At 45.3% G+C, this 20,770-nt stretch overlaps 1 protein-coding gene across 1 annotated transcript in view; it reads right to left on the bottom strand.

The window, feature by feature from the left end:
* Positions 1-15,765: 15,765 nt before the first annotated feature.
* ARHGAP20 (Rho GTPase activating protein 20) overlaps positions 15,766-20,770 on the bottom strand; it is an 80,326-nt gene continuing 75,321 nt past the window's right edge. The window contains exons 11-15 of the mRNA XM_035116227.3: positions 20,543-20,704; positions 19,206-19,315; positions 18,635-18,824; positions 16,518-16,632; positions 15,766-16,100 (exon numbers count right to left, since the gene is read on the bottom strand). Of these exons, the coding sequence (XP_034972118.3) occupies positions 15,841-16,100; positions 16,518-16,632; positions 18,635-18,824; positions 19,206-19,315; positions 20,543-20,704 (837 nt within the window). The 3' untranslated portion in view covers positions 15,766-15,840. The remainder of the gene's footprint in view (positions 16,101-16,517; positions 16,633-18,634; positions 18,825-19,205; positions 19,316-20,542; positions 20,705-20,770) is intronic.

Below are 20,770 nucleotides of genomic sequence, written 5' to 3'. Positions count from 1 at the left end.
CAGAGGAACCAGAGACCAAATAGCAAACATGCACTGGATTATGGAGAAAGCTAGAGAGTTCCAGAGAAACGTCTACTTCTGCTTCATTGACTATGCAAAAGCCTTTGACTGTGTCGACCACAGCAAACTATGGCAAGTTCTTAAAGAAATGGGAGTGCCTGATCACCTCATCTGTCTCCTGAGAAATCTCTATGTGGGACAAGAAGCTACAGTTAGAACTGGATATGAAACAACTGAGTGGTTCAAAATTGGGAAAGGAGTACGACAAGGTTGTATATTGTCTCCCTGCTTATTTAACTTATATGCAGAATTCATCATGCGAAAGGCTGGACTAGATGAATCCCAAGCCGGAATTAAGATTGCCGGAAGAAATATCAACAACCTCAGATATGCAGATGACACAACCTTGATGGCAGAAAGCGAGGAGGAATTAAAGAACCTTTTAATGAGGGTGAAAGAGGAGAGCGCAAAATATGGTCTGAAGCTCAACATAAAAAAAACCAAGATCATGGCCACTGGTCCCATCACCTCCTGGCAAATAGAAGGGGAAGAAATGGAGGCAGTGAGAGATTTCACCTTCTTGGGCTCCTTGATAACTGCAGATGGTGACAGCAGTCACGAAATTAAAAGACGCCTGCTTCTTGGGAGAAAAGCAATGATAAACCTAGACAGCATCTTAAAAAGCAGAGACATCACCTTGCCGACAAAGGTCCGTATAGTTAAAGCTATGGTTTTCCCAGTAGTGATATATGGAAGTGAGAGCTGGACCATAAAGAAGGCTGATCGCCGAAGAATTGATGCTTTTGAATTGTGGTGCTGGAGGAGACTCTTGAGAGTCCCATGGACTGCAAGAAGATCAAACCTATCCATTCTTAAGGAAATCAGCCCTGAGTGCTCCCTGGAAGGACAGATCATGAAGCTGAGGCTCCAATACTTTGGCCACCTCATGAGAAGAGAAGAATCCTTGGAAAAGACCTTGATGTTGGAAAAGATTGAGGGCACTAGGAGAAGGGGACGACAGAGGACAAGATGGTTGGACAGTGTTCTCGAAGCTACGAACATGAGTTTGACCAAACTGCGGGAGGCAGTGCAAGACAGGAGTGCCTGGCGTGCTATGGTCCATAGGGTCACGAAGAGTCGGACACGACTAAACGACTAAACAACAACAACCTTCCTGGGTGGGCGAGCCCTGTCTGCCCCACCTTCAAATAGAGAATGGTTCTTTGATAGGCCTTTTTAAAAAAAGGACTCATGGCAAAAGCATCTTCTCAATGGTGGTGTTAACTCTCAGAGTGATGGACTGGAGACTCATTTTGATTGGCTGCAGGTACAACTAGTACTTAGGGGGAAAGAAAAGCAGTCAAAAGCTGAGGTTCTTGGCGTTCAGCCTCTTAGCTCTCTGTATTTTGCCCTGAGGAAATATCTGCAGGCAGGGGAACAAGTCTTTGAGCTGGGGGATAGATTGAAAGACAGGGTTTCGTGTGTTTTTTTAAGAATAAACAGATAAATGAGAATTGGGATGTTGAATTTGAGAAAGGAGAAGTGGAGTTGTAAGGGAATGCTGTACTTGGGTCTCAATTCAGTCAGAAGGGGATAGATCTTCTGAAGAGAAAAGAAGAATCCCAAACTAGTTAGGAGTCGTGTTCTCTCCCCTGGTCTGGTATACCAATAGAGGAGCCTCTGGAGTATAGATTTGTAGAAGGTAGGGAAATTGACAGAAAGTATCAACTTGTCTCAGAACCCAAGTATTAAGACCTACGCTGCAACATCTCTGCAAATAGTTGGAAAATTATCAAAATGCCCCATTGCCTACTATTCATCTCCAATGTCACGTGCTGGTCCCCCTAGTATGAAGGAAGGTGAGAATTGTGTGTCAATGTACAGTAATACCGTGTTTCTCTGAAAATAAGACACCGTCTTATATTTATTTTTCCTTTAAAAACACACACACACACAAAAACACGGTGGCTTATTTTCAGGAGATGTCTTATTTTTTAATTACATGTCCAGCCTAGCCTCTTCCTTGGCGCCCTCCAAAACTGTGCCTATCACCATGTCTTATTTTCGGTGTATGGCTTATATTGCGCAAATGCTTAGAAATCCTGCTACAGCTTATTTTATGGGTATGTCTTGTTTTTGGAGAAACAGGGTATTTGTTAGCCGCAAGATTAGACGCTGCTTTTCCGCATGCCCCTTGTAGGTGTCTGTCTCTAAACATCTCTCTAGCTTTGGTCCATTGCCTGATCTTGTCACTAAAACTGCTTCAAATGGCACACCACTTCCAGAGCTATCACTTAGCAAGAATATGTCTTCCTCTGACAAGCCTCTGCTTATGGGGAGCTGGCACTGAAAGGAACGTAAATATGCCCACAGGGCAGTTCATGCTGTGTATTCAGCTGACTCGGACATCCAGCCAGCCACCGGTCTCCTGCGTTGTGCCCAGGAGGTGACTTTGACACTTCCACTGGTGTCTCTTTCCAAAGAGCTGGACCATCCATCCCTACTGGAAATGCTTTTCAGAAAAGTTAGGGCCCAGAGGGGTGATGTTAGTGAAAGTCAACATACCACAGGGGTCATGTATGAGGGAGATGGAAGCCCAGATGGATCATATTAATTGGAGACTTGATGCTGCCTGCTTTGCTGTATAGATGGCTGAGGTCATGGTTGTTGCTCTTTTAAATATCCACTTTGAAAAGATTATACCCCTACCTCCAAAATGTAACAGTTGGACAGATAGATAAGGTTCCCACCCACTCCCCAGAAAAGTATTCGAGGTTCGAAGAGGGTGAAGACTGATGTCACACATTCAGACCAGGGCTTGCGTCTTGAAAGCAGGGCAACATAAACACACTAATTTCTGTCCCAAATTAAGCTCTGAAAGCAGAGTTTTGCATGTTTTCAGCACGGTCCTGTTTGAATTGGGGGGAAAGCCTATAGTGGAAAGTGCTTATGGCTATGTACCTATGACATGATTATTGTCTTCCAAAGCAACTACTCTATTCCAAACTTAAAAATGGAAAGTGTAATGCTGGTGTCAATAAAAAGAGGTTCAAAGACTCTCTCAAGGCAAATCTTAAAAAGTGTAGTATAAACACCGACAACTGGGAAACACTGGCCTGCGAGCGCTCCAATTGGAGAACAGCCTTTACCAAAGGTATCATGGGCTTTGAAGACTCTGAAACTCAGGACAAAAGCGAGAAATGTGCTAAGAGGAAGGCATGATTGGCAAACTCACCATGATCAACTCTCACCCAGAAACCTATGTCCCCACTGTGGAAGGATGTGTTGATCTAGAATTGGCCTCCACAGTCACTTATGGACTCACAGTTAAGACCGTATTTCTGGAAGACAATCTTACTCAGCTACGAGTGGTCGAAGAAGAAGAAGAAGAAGAAGAAGAAGAAGAAGAAGAAGAAGAAGAAGAAGAAGAAGAAGAAGAAGAAGACATCACCAAAACATGTCTGCCTCTACTCCCCCACAAGCCCTTAGCCAGTTTGCTGGATTTTTTTTTAAATCATAGAATAGTAGATTGTTTGCCCTTGTTTTAATATGAAGGATAAATGTGCATATGGTGTCTTAACCATTATTTTTAAGGTACATAGCCCAACTGCAGGAGGTGTGGCGGAGCAAACCTGATAGCAGTGTTGCTGTGCTCATCTTACTTATGGGCTTACCATAGGCATCTGGCTGACCACTTGGAGAACAGGATACTGAACCACATGGGTTGCTGGCCTGATGTTCTTATGTTCGAACAGGAAGAAACATTTGTCTTGTTGATACATTTGCTTGCAAGGTAAATTGCAAAGGGAGACACAACCTGCAGGTGAGGGGTCTCCTGGATCCGCTGTGAAAGTGTTGCATCTACCTTGTCCTCCAGATATCAGGGCAGCCTTTGCTAACCTGGTTCCTTCCAGAAAGGCAGACTAGGAGTAATACTGTACCACCCGACCAACAAGCTGACGGAGGAAAACATCAGTCAACAAACAGGCAATAGCATATTACTATGGATATGCAAATGCCGATAATGTAGTGACACACATCAGCCTTCACATGAAGAGATACCAACCCCAGAGCCATTGTTCTGGGGAGAGGACCGAGGGGCCCAGCAGGCTGGGAATTTATCCCTACCCTGGGCACACAGGGCCATGTGCCACCATTGGTTAGTTGGTCCCGTGTCCAGGGAAATGCCCTGTAATTCCTGCCACCATTGGCCAATTTGGTGGCAGGAGGATGATCTGGCCTGCAATAGACCAGTTCAGAGAGGAGGCTTGGGAGCTTGCCCACAAAGCCACCTGCTTGAGAAGAGGCAAAATGGACTTCTGCGGAGAGGGCCCCTGAATAATTCAATCAAACAGAAGTGACAAGGCTGTAGAAGTAATTTGCCAAATTTCAAAGCGGCAACTCTTTACAATCACAATGTACAATTACAATTACAATGCCAGGAGATGCATTTAAACATCTCTATTGTTTACTCATGTCTTCTATATTTATTTGTTGGGGGCGGGAAGGTCTTGTCTCATCTATGTCATATTTATTCAGTCTGCTAATGGAAACAAATGTATATACCCTCGGGCCTGCAGGGTTGACCACAGGAGCTAATAAGTATTCAACTTGTCAACCTTCTCCTGCCTGACACAGAAACACACTCTTCAGCCAGAAGCGTTGCTGCTGAATGACTGATGCGTAAAACAGAAGGGAGGCAATTCTGTCATTCCCGAGAGCGGCAAACTATCACAGCGTATAAAATGAGCAAATATGTGTGACACATTGGGGCGGGGGTAGTCGTAGAAACAAATATCTGATCGGCATGGAGCAGGGAAGTGGCAACTATCAATTATCTGCTACCTTTAGGGCCACAGGGAAAATAGTGTGTGTTTTGTCTTAGGCACAATTAGGATACACAAAGATGTCAAAACCTTTGATTGGGCCAGAATCTCACTCAGTGAGACCAGGCTAGTAGTAGTTTAATTTTCCTTTGCTGCTTGCAATTCTAGAGCGTCTTCTAACTACATCCGAGGGCACCAGCTTGGCTAACATGGATAAGTTAGTTTTGAGCCACATGTTAGTCTGGGAGAGGTACTGGAATTCACAAATATGAGTTGCTGAAGCATCCCTGCATAGGTCGCCTGGGAAAAGGTTCTATATATGCTACACTTTGGGAGACTTTGTTCCTTCTTTAGCACAAGCCCATCAGCAGTTTTTGCAATCTGGTGTCAGGCTATGTGCAACACTGCCGTGTCATGTGCTGTTAACACGACAGCTCGCAATGCGACTTGACAGTGCAGACCACATCTTTTGGTTTGCTTCACATCACTGTGAGTGACGACCCAATCTGCTGAGTGTAATGTTGGATTTCCATGGGGGTCAACAAGGGATTGACAGCCTCTGATGCCCATGTTATTTCAGCTGGCTTGGAAACCATAGCGGCAGAACGAAACACGGGCAGGCAGGGTCACAGGAAGCTCCTTGACCTACATTGCCCACCCATTGTTGAAAGAGGAAAGTCCTATTGCGTAGCTGTTTGCCAGCATACCCAGCTTTAAGATTGCCTCCCAACATCTGTTGTTTTATTTAAATTTTTTGTTGTCCACTTTCCCTAAGGATACCAGGCATGAACTCAGCAGTTCACCTAGGGCAGGAACTAGCCATCACTTCAGCAACTGCACATTCCCAGCCCCTTTTCAGGAGATAATGTATGGCAAGGGTACACTAGCAGGGGAGAATAAGTGAACAAAGAGAAAGGTGTACTTGAAGTCTCCCTGTGCCTGCTAATTCTCACCCTAGAGGATGATTTCAGAGCCTGGCAGGGTAGTGGGATGATTAGAAATAACTCGCTTGGGGAAATACGAGTGGGAGGATTACACATTGACCCACCCACTCCTGCCTATCAATTCTCCCCTGCCAATACCCTGCAGTAATGTTATACAAGGGAAACATGCCATTGTAAGTTGCATTTTACCCTTAGGTAAGTCACTATCTCATAGAATCTTAGACTCTCACAACCTCAGCCCTGTGGCCAGGCCAGAATTAACAAAAAGCCCCCAGGGCAAAGATGTGGAAGATGCCTCGTGTGTGCAATAGCAAAAAAAGAAAGAAGGAAGGGAAGGAAGGAAGAAAAGGCATTTTGCTGAGATCTCTTCATGCTTTGACATTTTCTTCTCTCCCCACCCAGCCACTCACTAATTCAACTATGCTTTATTCACCTTTGCTAATGTCTGAAGATAGCATTTATCCTATATAATAAAGTCCCTATGTCTCTGCATCCAGATTCCCTGTGTCCCGTTTTCCGCGCTACTGAGCATGTGCCCAAGGGACACAAGGATTGGACGCAGAAACTGCACACACGCTCTCCCCACCCCACACCCCACCCCTCTGCCCTGCACTGGCTCAATAAGCAGTTAAAACAGAGGCCACCAGGTGGAAGGCAGGAGCAGGCAGCAAGGCCCCTAAGCAGGGCAGGCCCTCTCTCAACGTGCCCAAGGGCCTGAGGAGGAAGCCGGGATGACCAAAAATCGAGGCCCCGGCCTCTCCTCACCAACAGGCCCAAAATGGAGGCCCAAGCAGCGCAAGATAAAGCAGGCCACCAGTGGAAGGCAGGAGCAGGCAGCAAGGCCCCTAAGCAGGGCAGGCCCAAGGGCCTGAGAAGGAAGCCGGGGCGACCAAAAATCGAGGCCCCGGCCTCTCCTCACCAACAGGCCCAAAATGGAGGCCCAAGCAGCGCAAGATAAAGCAGGCCACCAGTGGAAGGCAGGAGCAGGCAGCAAGGCCCCTAAGCAGGGCAGGCCCTCTCTCAACGTGCCCAAGGGCCTGAGGAGGAAGCCAGGATGACCAAAAAATTGAGGCCCCGGCTTCTCCTCACTAACAGGCCCGAAATTGAGGCCCAAACAGCGCAAGCAACCGGGAGACCCCCGCTGGGCCGGAACGGCCAGGAAAGGTGCTGGGAGGCCACCGAATGCTCAGCACCAACCGTGGGACCCTCAGAAAGCGCCGGTGTGGGCGCAAGCCCCCCGGACGGCAAAGCTCCCTCCCGGACGCAGCAGGTGACTGAAAAACAGCCGCGGAGGCCAACAAAAGTAGCGGGAGCCACCACCCCCCCGAAAAACTGGGCGTACACCCTGGAGCAGCTGCCTGGGCCGTCCAGGAGCCAGAATTCGGCCACTGGGCCCTGGCAGCAGCAGCGCTATTGACGGGGGGGGGGGGGAATTAGGAACCAAACGGCAGGCGCAAAAAGCGCGCGAAAACAGGGTGGGGAGGGATCCGCACTCCAAACACAAGCTTTGGAGGGGGTAAAGGAAGAAATACCCCCCGCACCCCCCAGCCGAGCCTGGGCTGTAAAGGTGAAAAGGGGGGGGCTTTGGCTTGGGGTTTGGGAACGGGGGGGGGATTAGGGATAAATTAAGGATCAAAGGGAGGGGAGAGGAACAATCAATTAGACAAGGAATAAAAGCCCCACACACACTGCTGCCACCGAAAAAGGCCGAATGTTCTAGCGCCCGTTTATTAAGCGGGCTGAATGGCACTAGTTTATTATAAAACAAAACAAAAAATGTGTCAGTCCTTCCCTAAATATGCCTGATGAGTTCATATCTGAAGCACATTTAAACAGGAGAGTTCCCTGACTTACGGGAAGCGCCCCTCAGGTGCAGAGCTAGGCGTGTCAGCATCCACAAATGTTTTTACTTTGCTAGTACAGCTGCAATATTGTTGTCACAGTGGATACACAAACTAATTCATCCACATTTACACAGAAGGAGGGGTCTGCATCATTCTTGGGTTTCCAATGGGACACGTCTACCACATGAGGCCTATTAGGCTTGGCACATGAGCTTAATTTGTTAATGTGAATTGTATGCTGAACATGGGCTTCCCTTCAACGCGAGGGCTGCCCTGGGCTTTCATCACATCAAAATCTTTCTGCGGCTTGACTGAAAATGTCAACTGTTTCTAGGGGACAAGTAGGCGGGTACCTGTTTCTAGGGGACAACTAGCCGTAGCCAAGCTTAAATAGTCCAGAATTTAGCCATTCAGTGACCTTATTTAAGAGACGCGTTTTCAACACAGAAAACATTTCCCTTCACTTGATCCTGTTGTCACTTACTATTCAAGTCAAATAACATGTTATGAAATGCATTCTGCCAAATGTGCCTGTAATTCCAATGTTGCACAGGAGTGAAATTCTGACGCAATCATATTTTATACTTGACCACAATGAGCTTGGTTTACAGAGGAGAAGTCAAAACTGGAGACCCTGGTGAAGTTTTTGAATACAGGGTTTTACACCAATTCCCTCAGTGTGTTCAGGCAATGCTCTTAACCTGCTATTTCCTCATATATGGAATGAGGCTGCTGGGAGGATGAGCAAATATTAAATATTACTCTTTTTTTCTCTTTTACCAAACTAAGACAAGAAGGGAAGTATCTCTAAAGTTTTCATTGGCATACTTGCTTGGGGGGAAACGGATTAACATTGGCTGTGTTTGCAAAAGAAAAACAACAACATTCTTTTATGAAAATATAAGCTAACCTATTCAAAATAAAAGAAAACAAATATTAATGCTAGATATTTCATTGCTGGAACAATTCACAGGCAAAACTAGATGTGATAGTAAAAGTCTGGCTGCAACTGCATGTTCAGTATTAAGTCTTAACACCTGGAAGAACTGACCTCATAGCATGACCTCATGATATTCTTCACTTGTGGTCCATAGCAACCAATGATGTGATAGGTGGTTTTCACGTGATCATCACCATCTTACCGAACAAATTCAGAGTAAACTTTGCTGGAGCACCACATATACAAAGATGATGTTCTGCAGGTCAACCCAGACCCTGAGCTCTACATCTGAGGTTCTCCTTCATGTGCTTCCTGTGCGAGAGGTTCAGATGGTGGCAACACAAGAATGGGCTTCCTCTGAGGTGGCTCCCCGCTTGTGGACTGCTCTTCCCAGGGAGGCTCACCTGGCACCTTCACTACATAGCTTTAACCACCAGGCAAAAACATTCCTTCTTTCTCAGGCCTTGGGGTGAGTAAACAATCAATGACCTTTGTTGCTTATTGCTTTTGTTTGTTACTATGGCATGCATTTTTGTGTTTTCACATTGCAAACCGCCCTGTGATCTTTGGATGAAGGGCGACATAGGAATTCAGTAAATAAAAACAAATAATTTTGGTGTAACGTCACTTTAAATAGGTCTATTGTGTTTTGCCAGCAAAACATTTTAATCTGCAGGACCCTGGGTTTATGTTATGTTTCTCCTGGCAGCTACAAATCTGAGCAAGTATTGCCACTCAAATAGTAACCAAATCTGCTCAGGCTTTCTATTGAGAATTTGTTTTTCCTTTCAAAGTGTTTGGTCTGGTTGTGCCTGTTTCATCACAGCCAGAGGGTGATGGATATCCCACCCTTCCTCTTAATCTATCATAGTTTCGCAAGTCCAGAATACATTTCACATGTTGTCAGCATGCTGCACCAAGGCTATACATTTGCAAGTATGCAATTATCAGTTGGCTGGTAAATCGTTGCCCACCCCTACCCTACCCTTCCATAAAAACAACACATTTCATTTATAGTGATAGTGCTTAATATTGTGTTTAATCGATCAATGGTGCCCGCCTGCTGTTGCAGTTGATGATGATAAATGCACAGGAAATGTACGGTACAGTACTTTGAAACAAGGGGTGTAAAGTATTTTGTAAGTAATGAGCATCGTGTTTATTTACATCATATTTGGGGTGTAAATTTCATGTTAGGGGAGGGTGGGGGGACGACACATTGTGCTCCTTTTGGGGTAGTTTGTCCACCTTTGGTCCACTCTCAGCTCTCACCTGTGGCTCCTAGAAGCTGTCAGCATACTACAGCAGCCACACCTCGGGAATGGCTTCGACTGGCCATTTAAACGAAGTGAGGGTAAGCCGATGGGTCTCAGATCCATGGTTGAGTCAGGGTCTTCCCCTGCATGCAAAGACAGGCTTTGACCGATTGAGCGGACGAGACCAATACTGGCTTCACTGGTCAAGAAGGCACATGCTGTGGAGAGACGTGAGGGGCAGTTGGGGCTCATCAACCTGGAAAGGTAGCCCATCCAGGAGAAAGAAAACCCTGACCCTAAACATCTGCTGCCTCGTGGGATATCTTCAGGAGAAGGAAAGACTAAGGAGTAAATCCTACACAGATCCGGTGTGGAGTCCCCAAGACAGTTGGTTGGCACCTCGTACGCCTCCTTCGGGAAGTCCTGAAGCCAAGTTGGTGCCGAATGTATTGCCCTGCTTTCCTTTGGACCACATCACTGAGGTCGAGAGGGCAGCCCAGGACCTCTATACACATTGGGGAGGTCACTTCAGTGCCGCTAATGGAGTGGTTTGACTTCACCCCAAGAGACGCATTCTGTTGTCTCTCGAGACAGATGGATGCCAACAATTTGAGATCAGACTTTCCTGCCAGTTATTTCAAAGACCATATTTCTGCCTGAGGAAACTATGAAAGTGAACTTACTTTAGTGGAGATTTCTCAGGCAGTACACACTAGGGTTGTAGCCTTGCCTCTTATTAGTTTTTTTTATACCAATACTTTTTTTTTCCAGCAGAAGAAACACAGTTTGCTTTCCTACAGTGATGGCTGGCTGCCCACTGAGCTAGGGGGCGCGGAAGGCAGGGGGGCTAACCGTAGGTGGTGCCAGAGTCAATGACAGACAGAGACAACCAGCCCTACTTTGGCCCTCCCTGCACAAGGGTTTAAGAAGGAGGAAGCCAACCATAGCTAGAGCCACCCCCTGGACTAGTTGTATGTAAGAGCAATTGAACTGGGATGCAATTTCATATCACTGAGATAGCTCGGTTAATGCATGAAGGGGTTAAGATTGTAGAGTTCTGTTCCTAGACTTGGCTGGGTCATGCCCCCTCTTCTCTGTGAGGAAGTGAAGCTGCTTCGATTCCCATTCTCTTACTCTCCCTCCACACCATGTAATCAACCAAGACATACATGTCTGAAGTTGGTCCAAGTTCAGACCGCATGTTTGAAACTACATTCTGCTTGTTGCACACAGGTAATCTACTTATGTTATCCTTGCTGCTGCATGGAAGAACACATGAACCTGACCTTTGGATTTAATAAGTAAAGCTTCTAAGCTTTTCAAAACTGTGTGGCCTGTTCATTGCTAGAGGGGTAGAGAGAGGGACAAGAGCTTTAAAGCAGGATATGCAAAAGGGCTGAACAATCTATATTCCACACTATTTTTTGTTGTTGTTTAGTCGCTTAGTCATTTCCGACTCTTCGTGACCCCATGGACCAGAGCACGCCAGGCACTCCTGTCTTCCTCTACCTCCCGCAGTTTGGTCAAACTCATGTTGGTGGCTTCGAGAACACTGTCCAACCATCTCGTCCTCTGTCGTCTCCTTCTCCTTGTGGCCATAATCTTTCCCAAAATCAGAGTCTTTTCCAGAGTCTTCTCTTAATTCCAAGAGTGTTTTAAACTCTGCTATGGGCTCTGTCCTGCTGAAAAGTGTGCAAAGCCCCACATTTTGAATCTAGGCACTCAACCAATTCTTTTTTTAATTACCCACACATGGGTCAGCTCTATTTCCCACCTACACAGAGCCTTATCCCATGAAACAAGACAAAGGGCAAAACAATTTTATGCCATTTTAGTAGATCTCCTTGGAAAATCAGGAATGAGCTCCCCTACCTCAAATTTTGATACCATCCCAAACTATTACAATGAGAAAGGATAACTACCCGTAGAGACCCCTTCTGGATGCTTCCATATGCTCAGATAAACATGGTATGTAGGCTGCATTGAGCCCACCAAACTACATTCCCCTCCCCTGGCTCAGGAAGTCTTTGCTAAAATGATGAGAATCTTAGCATGTCATGTTTCTGAAGCCTCACATTTTCAGGGAAAGGTCATGAAGCAACTGGTGCCAGGATTACAGCCTTTCACCCTCAGCCCAAGAGACTCCTGTTGCTTTTGATAGGCGGATGTTTCACTGGCTGTTGTTCTGTCACTCTGGCAGAGCGACTTAAACCATTCCAGGCAGGTTTAAGTAATACAAAAAGGGCAGGTAGAGGTGAAGAGGGGTAATAGAAATGAGAAGCAATTGTCCCAGAGGGAGCTGCAAGGGAAAGAGAATGAGCCACTGTTTTGCAATCTGAAAAGATAGATGGGGACTCAGTTCACATGTACACAAGCCAGTTTTAGACTTTCAGTTATGGATAAATGACTGGTAACGTAACTTGTGAGCCAAGTGTGACAGATACTCCTCATAACTGCATCATCCCCTACATACTGATTGTTGTGTTCTGCAGAAGAGAGCATCCTGCAGATACCACCCTATAATAGAATCATAGAGTTGGAAGGCACCATAAGCATCATCTAGTCTAACCCCCTGCATGCAATACAGGAATCTTTTGCCCAACATGGGGCTGAAACCCACAACCCTGAGATTAAGTGTCTCATGCTCTACTGCCTGAGCTATCCCAGCTTCAAGGGGTCCTTTGTCAAAACTGGGCCTTTAGGGTGGTGGCACCTACTCTTGGAGAATTCCTCCCATTGCACATTAAATGGGCGTCTCCTCCATTGGTTTTTTGGCACCTGCTAAAGGTATTCATTTTCCAACAAGCCTTCAAAAATCTTTATTCCAGTAGAAAGTATCAGTTCTGGATCTGAGTTGATTTTATGTGTTGCTCTTTTAAACTGTTTATATTTACAGTTTTGTTTTGTCTTTTTTATAAAACACACATGCTATTTTTATTTGCAATTGTTTTTAACAGTTTTTATATATGTTAATTCATCTACAGATGTCATTATATTGCAAACTGCTCCAAGCCACCCCAAGGGAAGAGGAGAGGAGCAGATTGTTTAAACCCAGAAGTCTTTATAACAGCAATTGAAGGTGGATGTCCCAACCTCCTCATCATAATCACTGAACCAGAGGATGACCGGACATGGATAACTCTCAATATTACATGGATAACTTCAAAGTCATCCTCAGGAATATCCAGCAATGGTGTGGAGACTCTTGCGTGGCTGCAATTTATTTCTATGAGGACTGCAGAGGAGAAAATTATTTATGAATTGTGCTCTCTATTTTCAAAGGAACGTCTCATTCTTTGAAGAGATCAACATGAAAAGTCACCAAGAAGAATGCCATTTGCCCAGCAGTTTTCATCCCAGCAGCTTTATGGCAAAAATGTTATATTTACAGGTATTTCAAAATACACTACTCAATGAATACACATCACCACCAGAGCCCAAACCACCCAAAAAGTTAGCAGCGTTTTTTGCAAGTACAAAAATACACATTTATTTCAGAACATATACAATAGCAAAGTTTTATCAATATATATTATACAATCCTAAATACAATTCACAAGGGAAAGAAAAATGTAATATCCAAATTAAACACAATAAGGAGATGCACACGAAACTTGGGAGTTGTAAGTTATAGGAGGGCATGATTTATGCTTCAATTAAAAATGTCCTTTTTTTTGCTGAAGAAAAGGACTTCTCCTTTCCTCTTGATTGTGCATTTTACCACCTCCACTTACATTGAATAATTGCCATAGCAGTGAAGAGAGAGATGGAGTCTTCAATCCATCTGAGATGGGTGTAGATGCATTGAAGACCCTGAAGGGGAAGTGCCCAGGGATAATAAGCTCACCCTTGAGCAAATAAGTGGAGGTGGCAAGGGAAGGCAGTTCAATCGATCAGAGATGGGTGTAGATCAGGGGTCCCCAAACTACGGCCCCCGGGCCGGATGCGGCACAATTGGCCTCCCAATCCGGCCCGCGACGACCGCCGCCGCCCGCTGCCGCCGCCCGCTCTTACAGCGCACGGCGCAGTGGCGATCTTCAAAATCGGCAAAAAATCGCCGAAAATCCTTTGTGCGCATGCGTATGGGCCTCTCCCGACCCAGAAGAGGTCATTTCCGATGCACTTCCGGGTCGGGGGAGGCCCACACGCATGCGCACAAGCGATTTTCGGCGTTTTTTTTCCGACCGTGTGCATGTGCGCATGCGCACGGGCGCGCACTCCCCCACCCTCCGGCCCGCTGCGCGCACACTCCCCTGCCCTCCGGCCCGCTGCGCGGTCGGCGCGGCGGGCACCGGCCCGAAGCCCGGTAAGTCTGGGGACCCCTGGTGTAGATGCATAGCCTGGTGTGAAGCACAGAGACTTGTTTTCAGAGTGGGCCATATGCCTTGGAGCTTTTGGCTGAGCAAAGCAAGGAAGAGGAAGAGGAAGAGAGCTCTTCATTTCCCCCTTCCCCTAAAAGGCAACCTTCCTCCCTTAATCTAAGTGCTGAACATAGAGCCGAGCCAGGCGCTGTCTTCAGCACTGATTGTCAATGGGTCATTGATGGAAACGTAAATGAAACTCTGCCTTAAGAGTGAAACCGCCTTAAAACAAATGTTTAGAATGTACAGGAATGTATCAAACTGAATAGCAAGCACATGTATAATTATTTGCAATGTATAATTATTTGCAAGTGCTGTAGAATCAAGAGTTTCTCTTAAGGCAGATGTGATATACAGAATGTGATAATGGGAGGAACAAGAGGAACTCCTTGAGAGTGGACCTACCAAGGGAGGGCCCAGTTGGAGCTTTGTAATAAACTATGTGGTTTTCCACCATGAAAAATTGGACTCTTCCTGCTTGGAGGCTCTTTCCCTTTTTTGAAGAGACACTTATCCTTGACTTCCATTGGACCAAACGCCTTGGAGCTTCGAAAGAGCAATATGACACCATAGCTATGGAGCCCAGACTGACCAAAACTCTGCCTTAAAATTAACAGGATAAGTGTCTAAAGGAAAGGCTGCTGAGATGCCCAGCTCCCTCAGAAGAACAATTTCCTGGCATCCAAAGGATACGCTTGTGACTCCTAGGTTATTTTAATGGGACAGTTCCTTTTCTCTTTTCATGATGGAGGCTCTGCTTTTTAGCCACATGCTGGGGTGGAGACTAGCAGGGCTTTTGCGAGGAGGCCACTCCAGACTTTCTTCACGCAAGCCAGGGAAAGAGCCAACCCCTGATCCAAGAAAGTGTGGGAAAGTCTGTGGCATTTTGCCTTTATGACTCTTGGATTGCCATGGTGACATAATGCGGAAGCAGAGAACCCCCAAATCTGCTGCACCTCATCAAGAGAACACTCTGAAAGAGAGTCTGGGTATGTCCTTTTTTTGCTGAAGAAAATGATATATCCTTTCCTCTTGATTGTGTATTTTACCACCTCCACTTACAATGAATATTTGCCATAGCAGTGAAATGAGCAGAGTTCCTTGTATTTCTCATCCCAGCTCTGTGATCAGTGGATTTCCTTAACTCAGGCAGAGTTTCATTTAAGTTTCCATCAATGACGCCCCCCAATCCGCCACAAATCTCCATCAGGAGAGCACTCTAATGCATCTTAAAAACGAGATCAAGAGAACAAGAGTAGGGACTCCATGTTAACCCTGAGTGACACTGATTTGGACCCACCGGTAGCAGAGGACACCCCCCCCAAAAAAAAACTGCCACGAATCTCCATCAGGAGAGCACTCTGATGCATCTGTAGATGCATCAGAGTACTCTCCTGATGGAGATTTGTGGTGGAAGCCCGCTCATAGGGTTATGGGGATTGATATGGGCAAAGATGATCCAGAAAGCCATAGCAGTGAAAAGAGAGATGCATCGAACCGCCTTCTCCCACCACCGCCACTTATTTGCTCAAGGGTGAGCTTATCATCCCTGGGCTCTTCCCCCTTCAGGGTCTTAAATGAGTTTTCAACACTATCTTGAGAACTCACTGAAGACCCTGAAGGGGAAGTGCCCAGTGATGATAAGCTCACCCTTGAGCAAATATTCAACTTAAGTGGAGGTGGTGGGAGAAGGCGGTTCGAGAGCATCAGAAATGGGTGTTGATGAATACCCAGACTCACTTTCAGAGTGCTCTCCTGATGAGGTGCAGCGGATTTGGGGGTCCTCTGCTTCCAGCAGGTCCAAATCTATGTCACTCAGGGACACCACCTCTTTGCTCCCCTCCTCTTTTTTATTGAGGTTTGCGCAGTCATTCAATTCATTTTCCAAACTCTCGGACGAAGAGTCATGCAGACGAACAGAAGAGAGATCTGAAAGAGGATGAAATAGGTGTCAGTATACTCAGGTGTCACTCACTCCACCAAAAGCAACATTGCTAAATTAAAACATAAGCAAAATTTTATCCACTGTTTTGCAACGGGCAACGTATTTTACCATTCTTTAATCTAAATTTGGTCATTCTCACAGCCATCCTGTGATGGTTCAAAACGGAGACAGAGGAGAGTGGACTTGCTGCAGGCTGCTCAGTCAGCTTTATGAGATTTGATCTCATGAGCCTTGCCTCCAGACCACACATTGCCCACTTCCCTGTACCATACTGTGACCTGGAGTATGTATTACAACCACTATGGAGAAGATGTCAAACAGGCTTCCTATGGAGTCCAAGTCAAAATGCTATATAATCTCACTCTCTCCCCACTTTACTTTTTTTTTAAAGTTTCTTTTACCTGAACTATCTTCTTGGTTGTCATTTTGGGGCATCATGGCTGCAAAGATGTAATTAATTTCATCCCCAAAAATCCTCCTTCCATTTTGAATCATAAACTCTATGAGGACAGAAGCCTGCAAGCAAAGAAAGGTAGCTGTGAAGACCACATAGTTTATTACAAAGCTCCAACTTGGCCCTCTCTTGGCAGGTCCACCCTTACGAAGTTCCTCTTGTTCCTCCCATTATCACATTCTGTATATCACATTCTGTAGCACATCGTTTTTATTTCTGGGGTTGTATGCTATGGACAAAGGTGCACTTATGCAAATGCTTCTTTTACAGAAAGCATATACATGTGTTAGCATGAACTTTTTAAAGCATATGAGCCTTCCTTCCAGTCCCTGCTGTTTCCTTGGCACAGAACGGGCTCTTTCCACAACGCCTTCCTCTTCTGCTTAGCGCTAGAACATTTCCCTTGCCTGCCTGCCTCCTGTCATCTGTTGTGTGCTCTCATTTCTGTGCCAGTTCTTTTCCTCCCACACAAATCCTCCTAGTTCAACCTGTTTGTTCTAGGCTGCCTCCCAAAGACTGGACTGGAATCTGAAAGTGCCCTATAAGAGTTATTGGACACATATGGAAAGCAGGGTGGGATGACTGGTGCTCTTGATTTTAATAGCACCTAGCTAACTTCTGTGTCTTTTCAGTTAACAAAAATAACATTTATTCATTTTTTTTGACAAAACAGCACAGGAGCCACCACCAGCTTCAGGCAAATGCATGCATTCAACAAAATAATTTGATCCCCCCTCTTCTTCTTTTTTTAAATTAAAACACTTCAAAAGCTGCACACTGGAAGCTGCACATTTGACTACTTGTCCACAAACAAACAAAAACTCTCTGCACAGAGGGGGGAAACATCTTTCTCTCTTCTTCAAATAAAGCTTTCTACAAAAATGTTGATTCCTTTTTGTGTGGGGGGGGGGATATTCACACAAGCAAACTCTCACTGGCTATAGTCGAGACAGAAGTTTACTACTTGATTCTGTTAACCATACAAAAGTGGTCTGAAAGTTAATGAATAATCCATTTTAGCTTCCTGTCTCTAACAGAGACATTAAAAAGAAATGTGCATAGCTTTTGTCCTCTTTGTTACAACAGCACCTTGAACCTGGGTGCTTGGGGGTGGTCAGTGTCGTGGTGGAGGTAAGATTTCCTGAAGCTGTACCCCTGCCCACATATTTCTGCTGCTTCTGGTGCCGGTTGTGTTCCTTGCTGCTGCCAGGGGTGGCTGGGTGGAGAAGGCTTTTTGTTCAGTGCTTCCTAGTTGCACCTCCAAAGGTGATTCCAGGCAGAAGGCAGAAAGCATTACTTCCTATTCCTGACCTCAATCTGAGCCATGCAGTTACATTTCTTGTCCTCACACTAGTGTCTTCTGGGTAGAAGAAACTAGGAAGTACACTGAAGAAATTACTCCAAGCAAGCAGGTAGTGCAAATGGCACCAGGAGTGAGGCAAACTCTTCACCACAATTTGCATCCCACCTCCCATCTTGCAACTGTGCCTTCCCAGTACAAAGGTTGGAAGGATCATTTTGGCTCATCACAAATCTTTACCGTCTCAGTAATACAGGTTAGTAGTCAACCAAGGTTTACTCAGAGTAGACCCACTGAAATTAATGTACGTATTTAAGTGAGGTCCATTAATTTCCATGGGTCTACCCTGTGTAAAACTTAGCTGAATACTGCTCACAGGCTCATCTGTTTCTTCAAAAGCAGCTGCATATGACACCTGGCTCTAGAGGCAATCTCTGAAGAAGGAACAGGATATGCTATGGTACTAGGTTAGAAACTTATGATGTTCCTCACCACCTCCTCCCAAGTAACGCATCTCACCAGCTTTTAGGCCAGGTGCACAGAGCAAGACCAATGAAGTAGGGAAAGTAAAACAGGTAATATAATGGTGGAAAGATGTAAACTCTGGAGCTTAAAAAGCTGGGGAAAATCAGGAGCAAGGGATTTGGGTCTGAACTCACTAAGGTTGCCCTGCCAACACAGCAAATAGCTTAATTTTAAGGCAGACTAAATGGCCCTTCTGCCACTTTATGGGAACCTCTAAGCAGAACTGTTTCTTAGCCTACTTTCATGGTGAATTCTTCTTCAGTCCAAGAGTTTGTGGCAGCTGGTAGCCAGAGTAAGCTGGGTCCAATGCACACTGCTAAATTGAACGCAGTCATCTTGTTGTCTTCAGACTGCCTTTCTATGCTGTGTAGGACTCCAAACAGGTAACGCAGCAGCATCACATTGGCTCCAGGTAGTTGTTCCATTAGCCTAGCAACACACAAAACGCACAACTCTTTAGAACACAAGACTGTTTGCAAAAATTACACTCAAGACTCTTCCTTCTGCCATTCCCCAGCCTAGCCTCCTAGCTATGCCAATCTGGAGCCCACTTCATGGTAAGTGGAAATCCACAAAGTAAATAAATCTCCCCACGTTCTATTTTAAAGCACAGAGATCTGCACTGTATATCTACTTTACTGCATGCCATGAACAGGTGAGAATATTGACCAGGGTACCAAAATGGAATGCTGAACAATCAAATCTAAATCTATAAGCTTGCCTGCAACAAGAACTGCATCTCAAACATTCTGCTTTTTTCTGGGTATTCATTTTTGGAAGCAGCACAGGAGGTTACACAAACAATTCTACCTGTGGATGCTTTTTATCTTCTCTTCATCGTTCCCTTCATCCATTAAGGAAACCCACTGATCACAGAGCTGGGATGAGAAAACGCTGCCTGGGATATTACGCAAAAAATCCTGAGGAAGAAGGAATAAAAGTATGGATGAGCAACAATTTGTGGGGGACTGTTTCATAAGAAGTAAGCCATGGAATTGCTGGAACAAAATCCCTGTAGAGCATAAGATTGTCTACTAGTGCATCATTAAACAATTTTGGTCCTGTCTGAACCATTTCAATTGCTATGGATGGATTTGAATCATTTCTCACAGAGTAAATGAAACAGTAGCTAATTACTTCATAATGCTAAGAAGAGTCCTGCTAGACAGGTCTGTCTAGCCCAGCATTCTGCTTCCACAGCGGTCAACCAGATTCCTATTGGAAGCTCATGAGCAGGGCATGAGTGCAACAGCGCCTTCACTGGTTTGAGACTGAAAAAATTAATCTGTTATCGGCCAGTGCAGAATAACAAACAAAATGTTGTCTCAAAGTCCAACACAGACAGGGTAGCCCTATGCAGTTCAGCACCTCTTAGCCCAACCAACCTCCGAGGCTTACTACACAAATTTATTCGGATAGCCCCTTTGAGCTCCTTGGAAGAAGGGCAAAATTCCAAAGGAGCAAATAAAACATCTCCTTATGTATTAAAGAAAGGGTGACCAACGTGGTGCACTCCAGCATGGCCAGGGATGATGGGAGTTGGAACCCACAACATCTGGAGTGTGTCGTGGTGGCTATTCCTTCTTTCATCCATCAGCAGGTGTTTGGCATCAAGCACCTGCATTTTGAAACCTATCCCACTCTGAAGTTATCCTGTGGCCCCAGTTATCCCAGCTTAATCTAGACACCACCACATTCCATTATAGAACACCCTGAAAGCCATCAGAAGGATCTACGATTTCTCTCTCTCTCCTTACTAAGATGTTACATTTTATTTTAAAATTCCTAACAAGGTTTCTTTTCTTTTTTTAAAGCCCTGTAAAATCACAAGACCGGGCAGGAATTTCTTTACCGTCCTGGCCTCCCATCCCTGTACTTTGGACCTGCCCATAGAGGAGAGTAAGAAGAGCAGATCTGAATTGGCTGCCCAGAGGAAATCCTATTCTTGAGTCGAAAAATAGTTCAAGAATGCCCATAATCCAGTTGTTGATAAGATCAACACAGATGACTATTTTGGAAATCTAACTTGGTTCAAAAAGAAAGAAAGAAAGAAAGAAAGGCAGCTCTTAACATACTAGGCTACGGAATCCATAACATAAATCCTAGAGGGTGGCAGAGGGGATGGGGGAGGACAAATGCCTGTCTACCTTAAGCACAGAAGCTATCACCAAAATGGACTCGCTGAGTAAGTTCACTTCAGCTCCCGAATCAAGCTTCTCCTTCAGCTCTCTGCAAGATTTTGCACTTGCAGAACGTCGGAAAATGCCCTCAGTGAAAGGCCCCTCTTGGTTCAGGAAAGAAAGCATGTCCTGTTAAAGAAAAAGAAATATATATATTAGGGTTGCCATATGCCCTGTTTTTCCAGGACACGTCTT

The sequence above is a fragment of the Zootoca vivipara genome, chromosome 4 (genome assembly GCF_965207765.1).
Source record: "Zootoca vivipara chromosome 4, rZooViv2.hap1.1, whole genome shotgun sequence".
In the NCBI taxonomy this organism is placed as follows: domain Eukaryota; kingdom Metazoa; phylum Chordata; class Lepidosauria; order Squamata; family Lacertidae; genus Zootoca; species Zootoca vivipara.
Note: the sequence above shows the minus strand (reverse complement) of the source record. Positions and strands in the feature narration are given on the sequence as shown.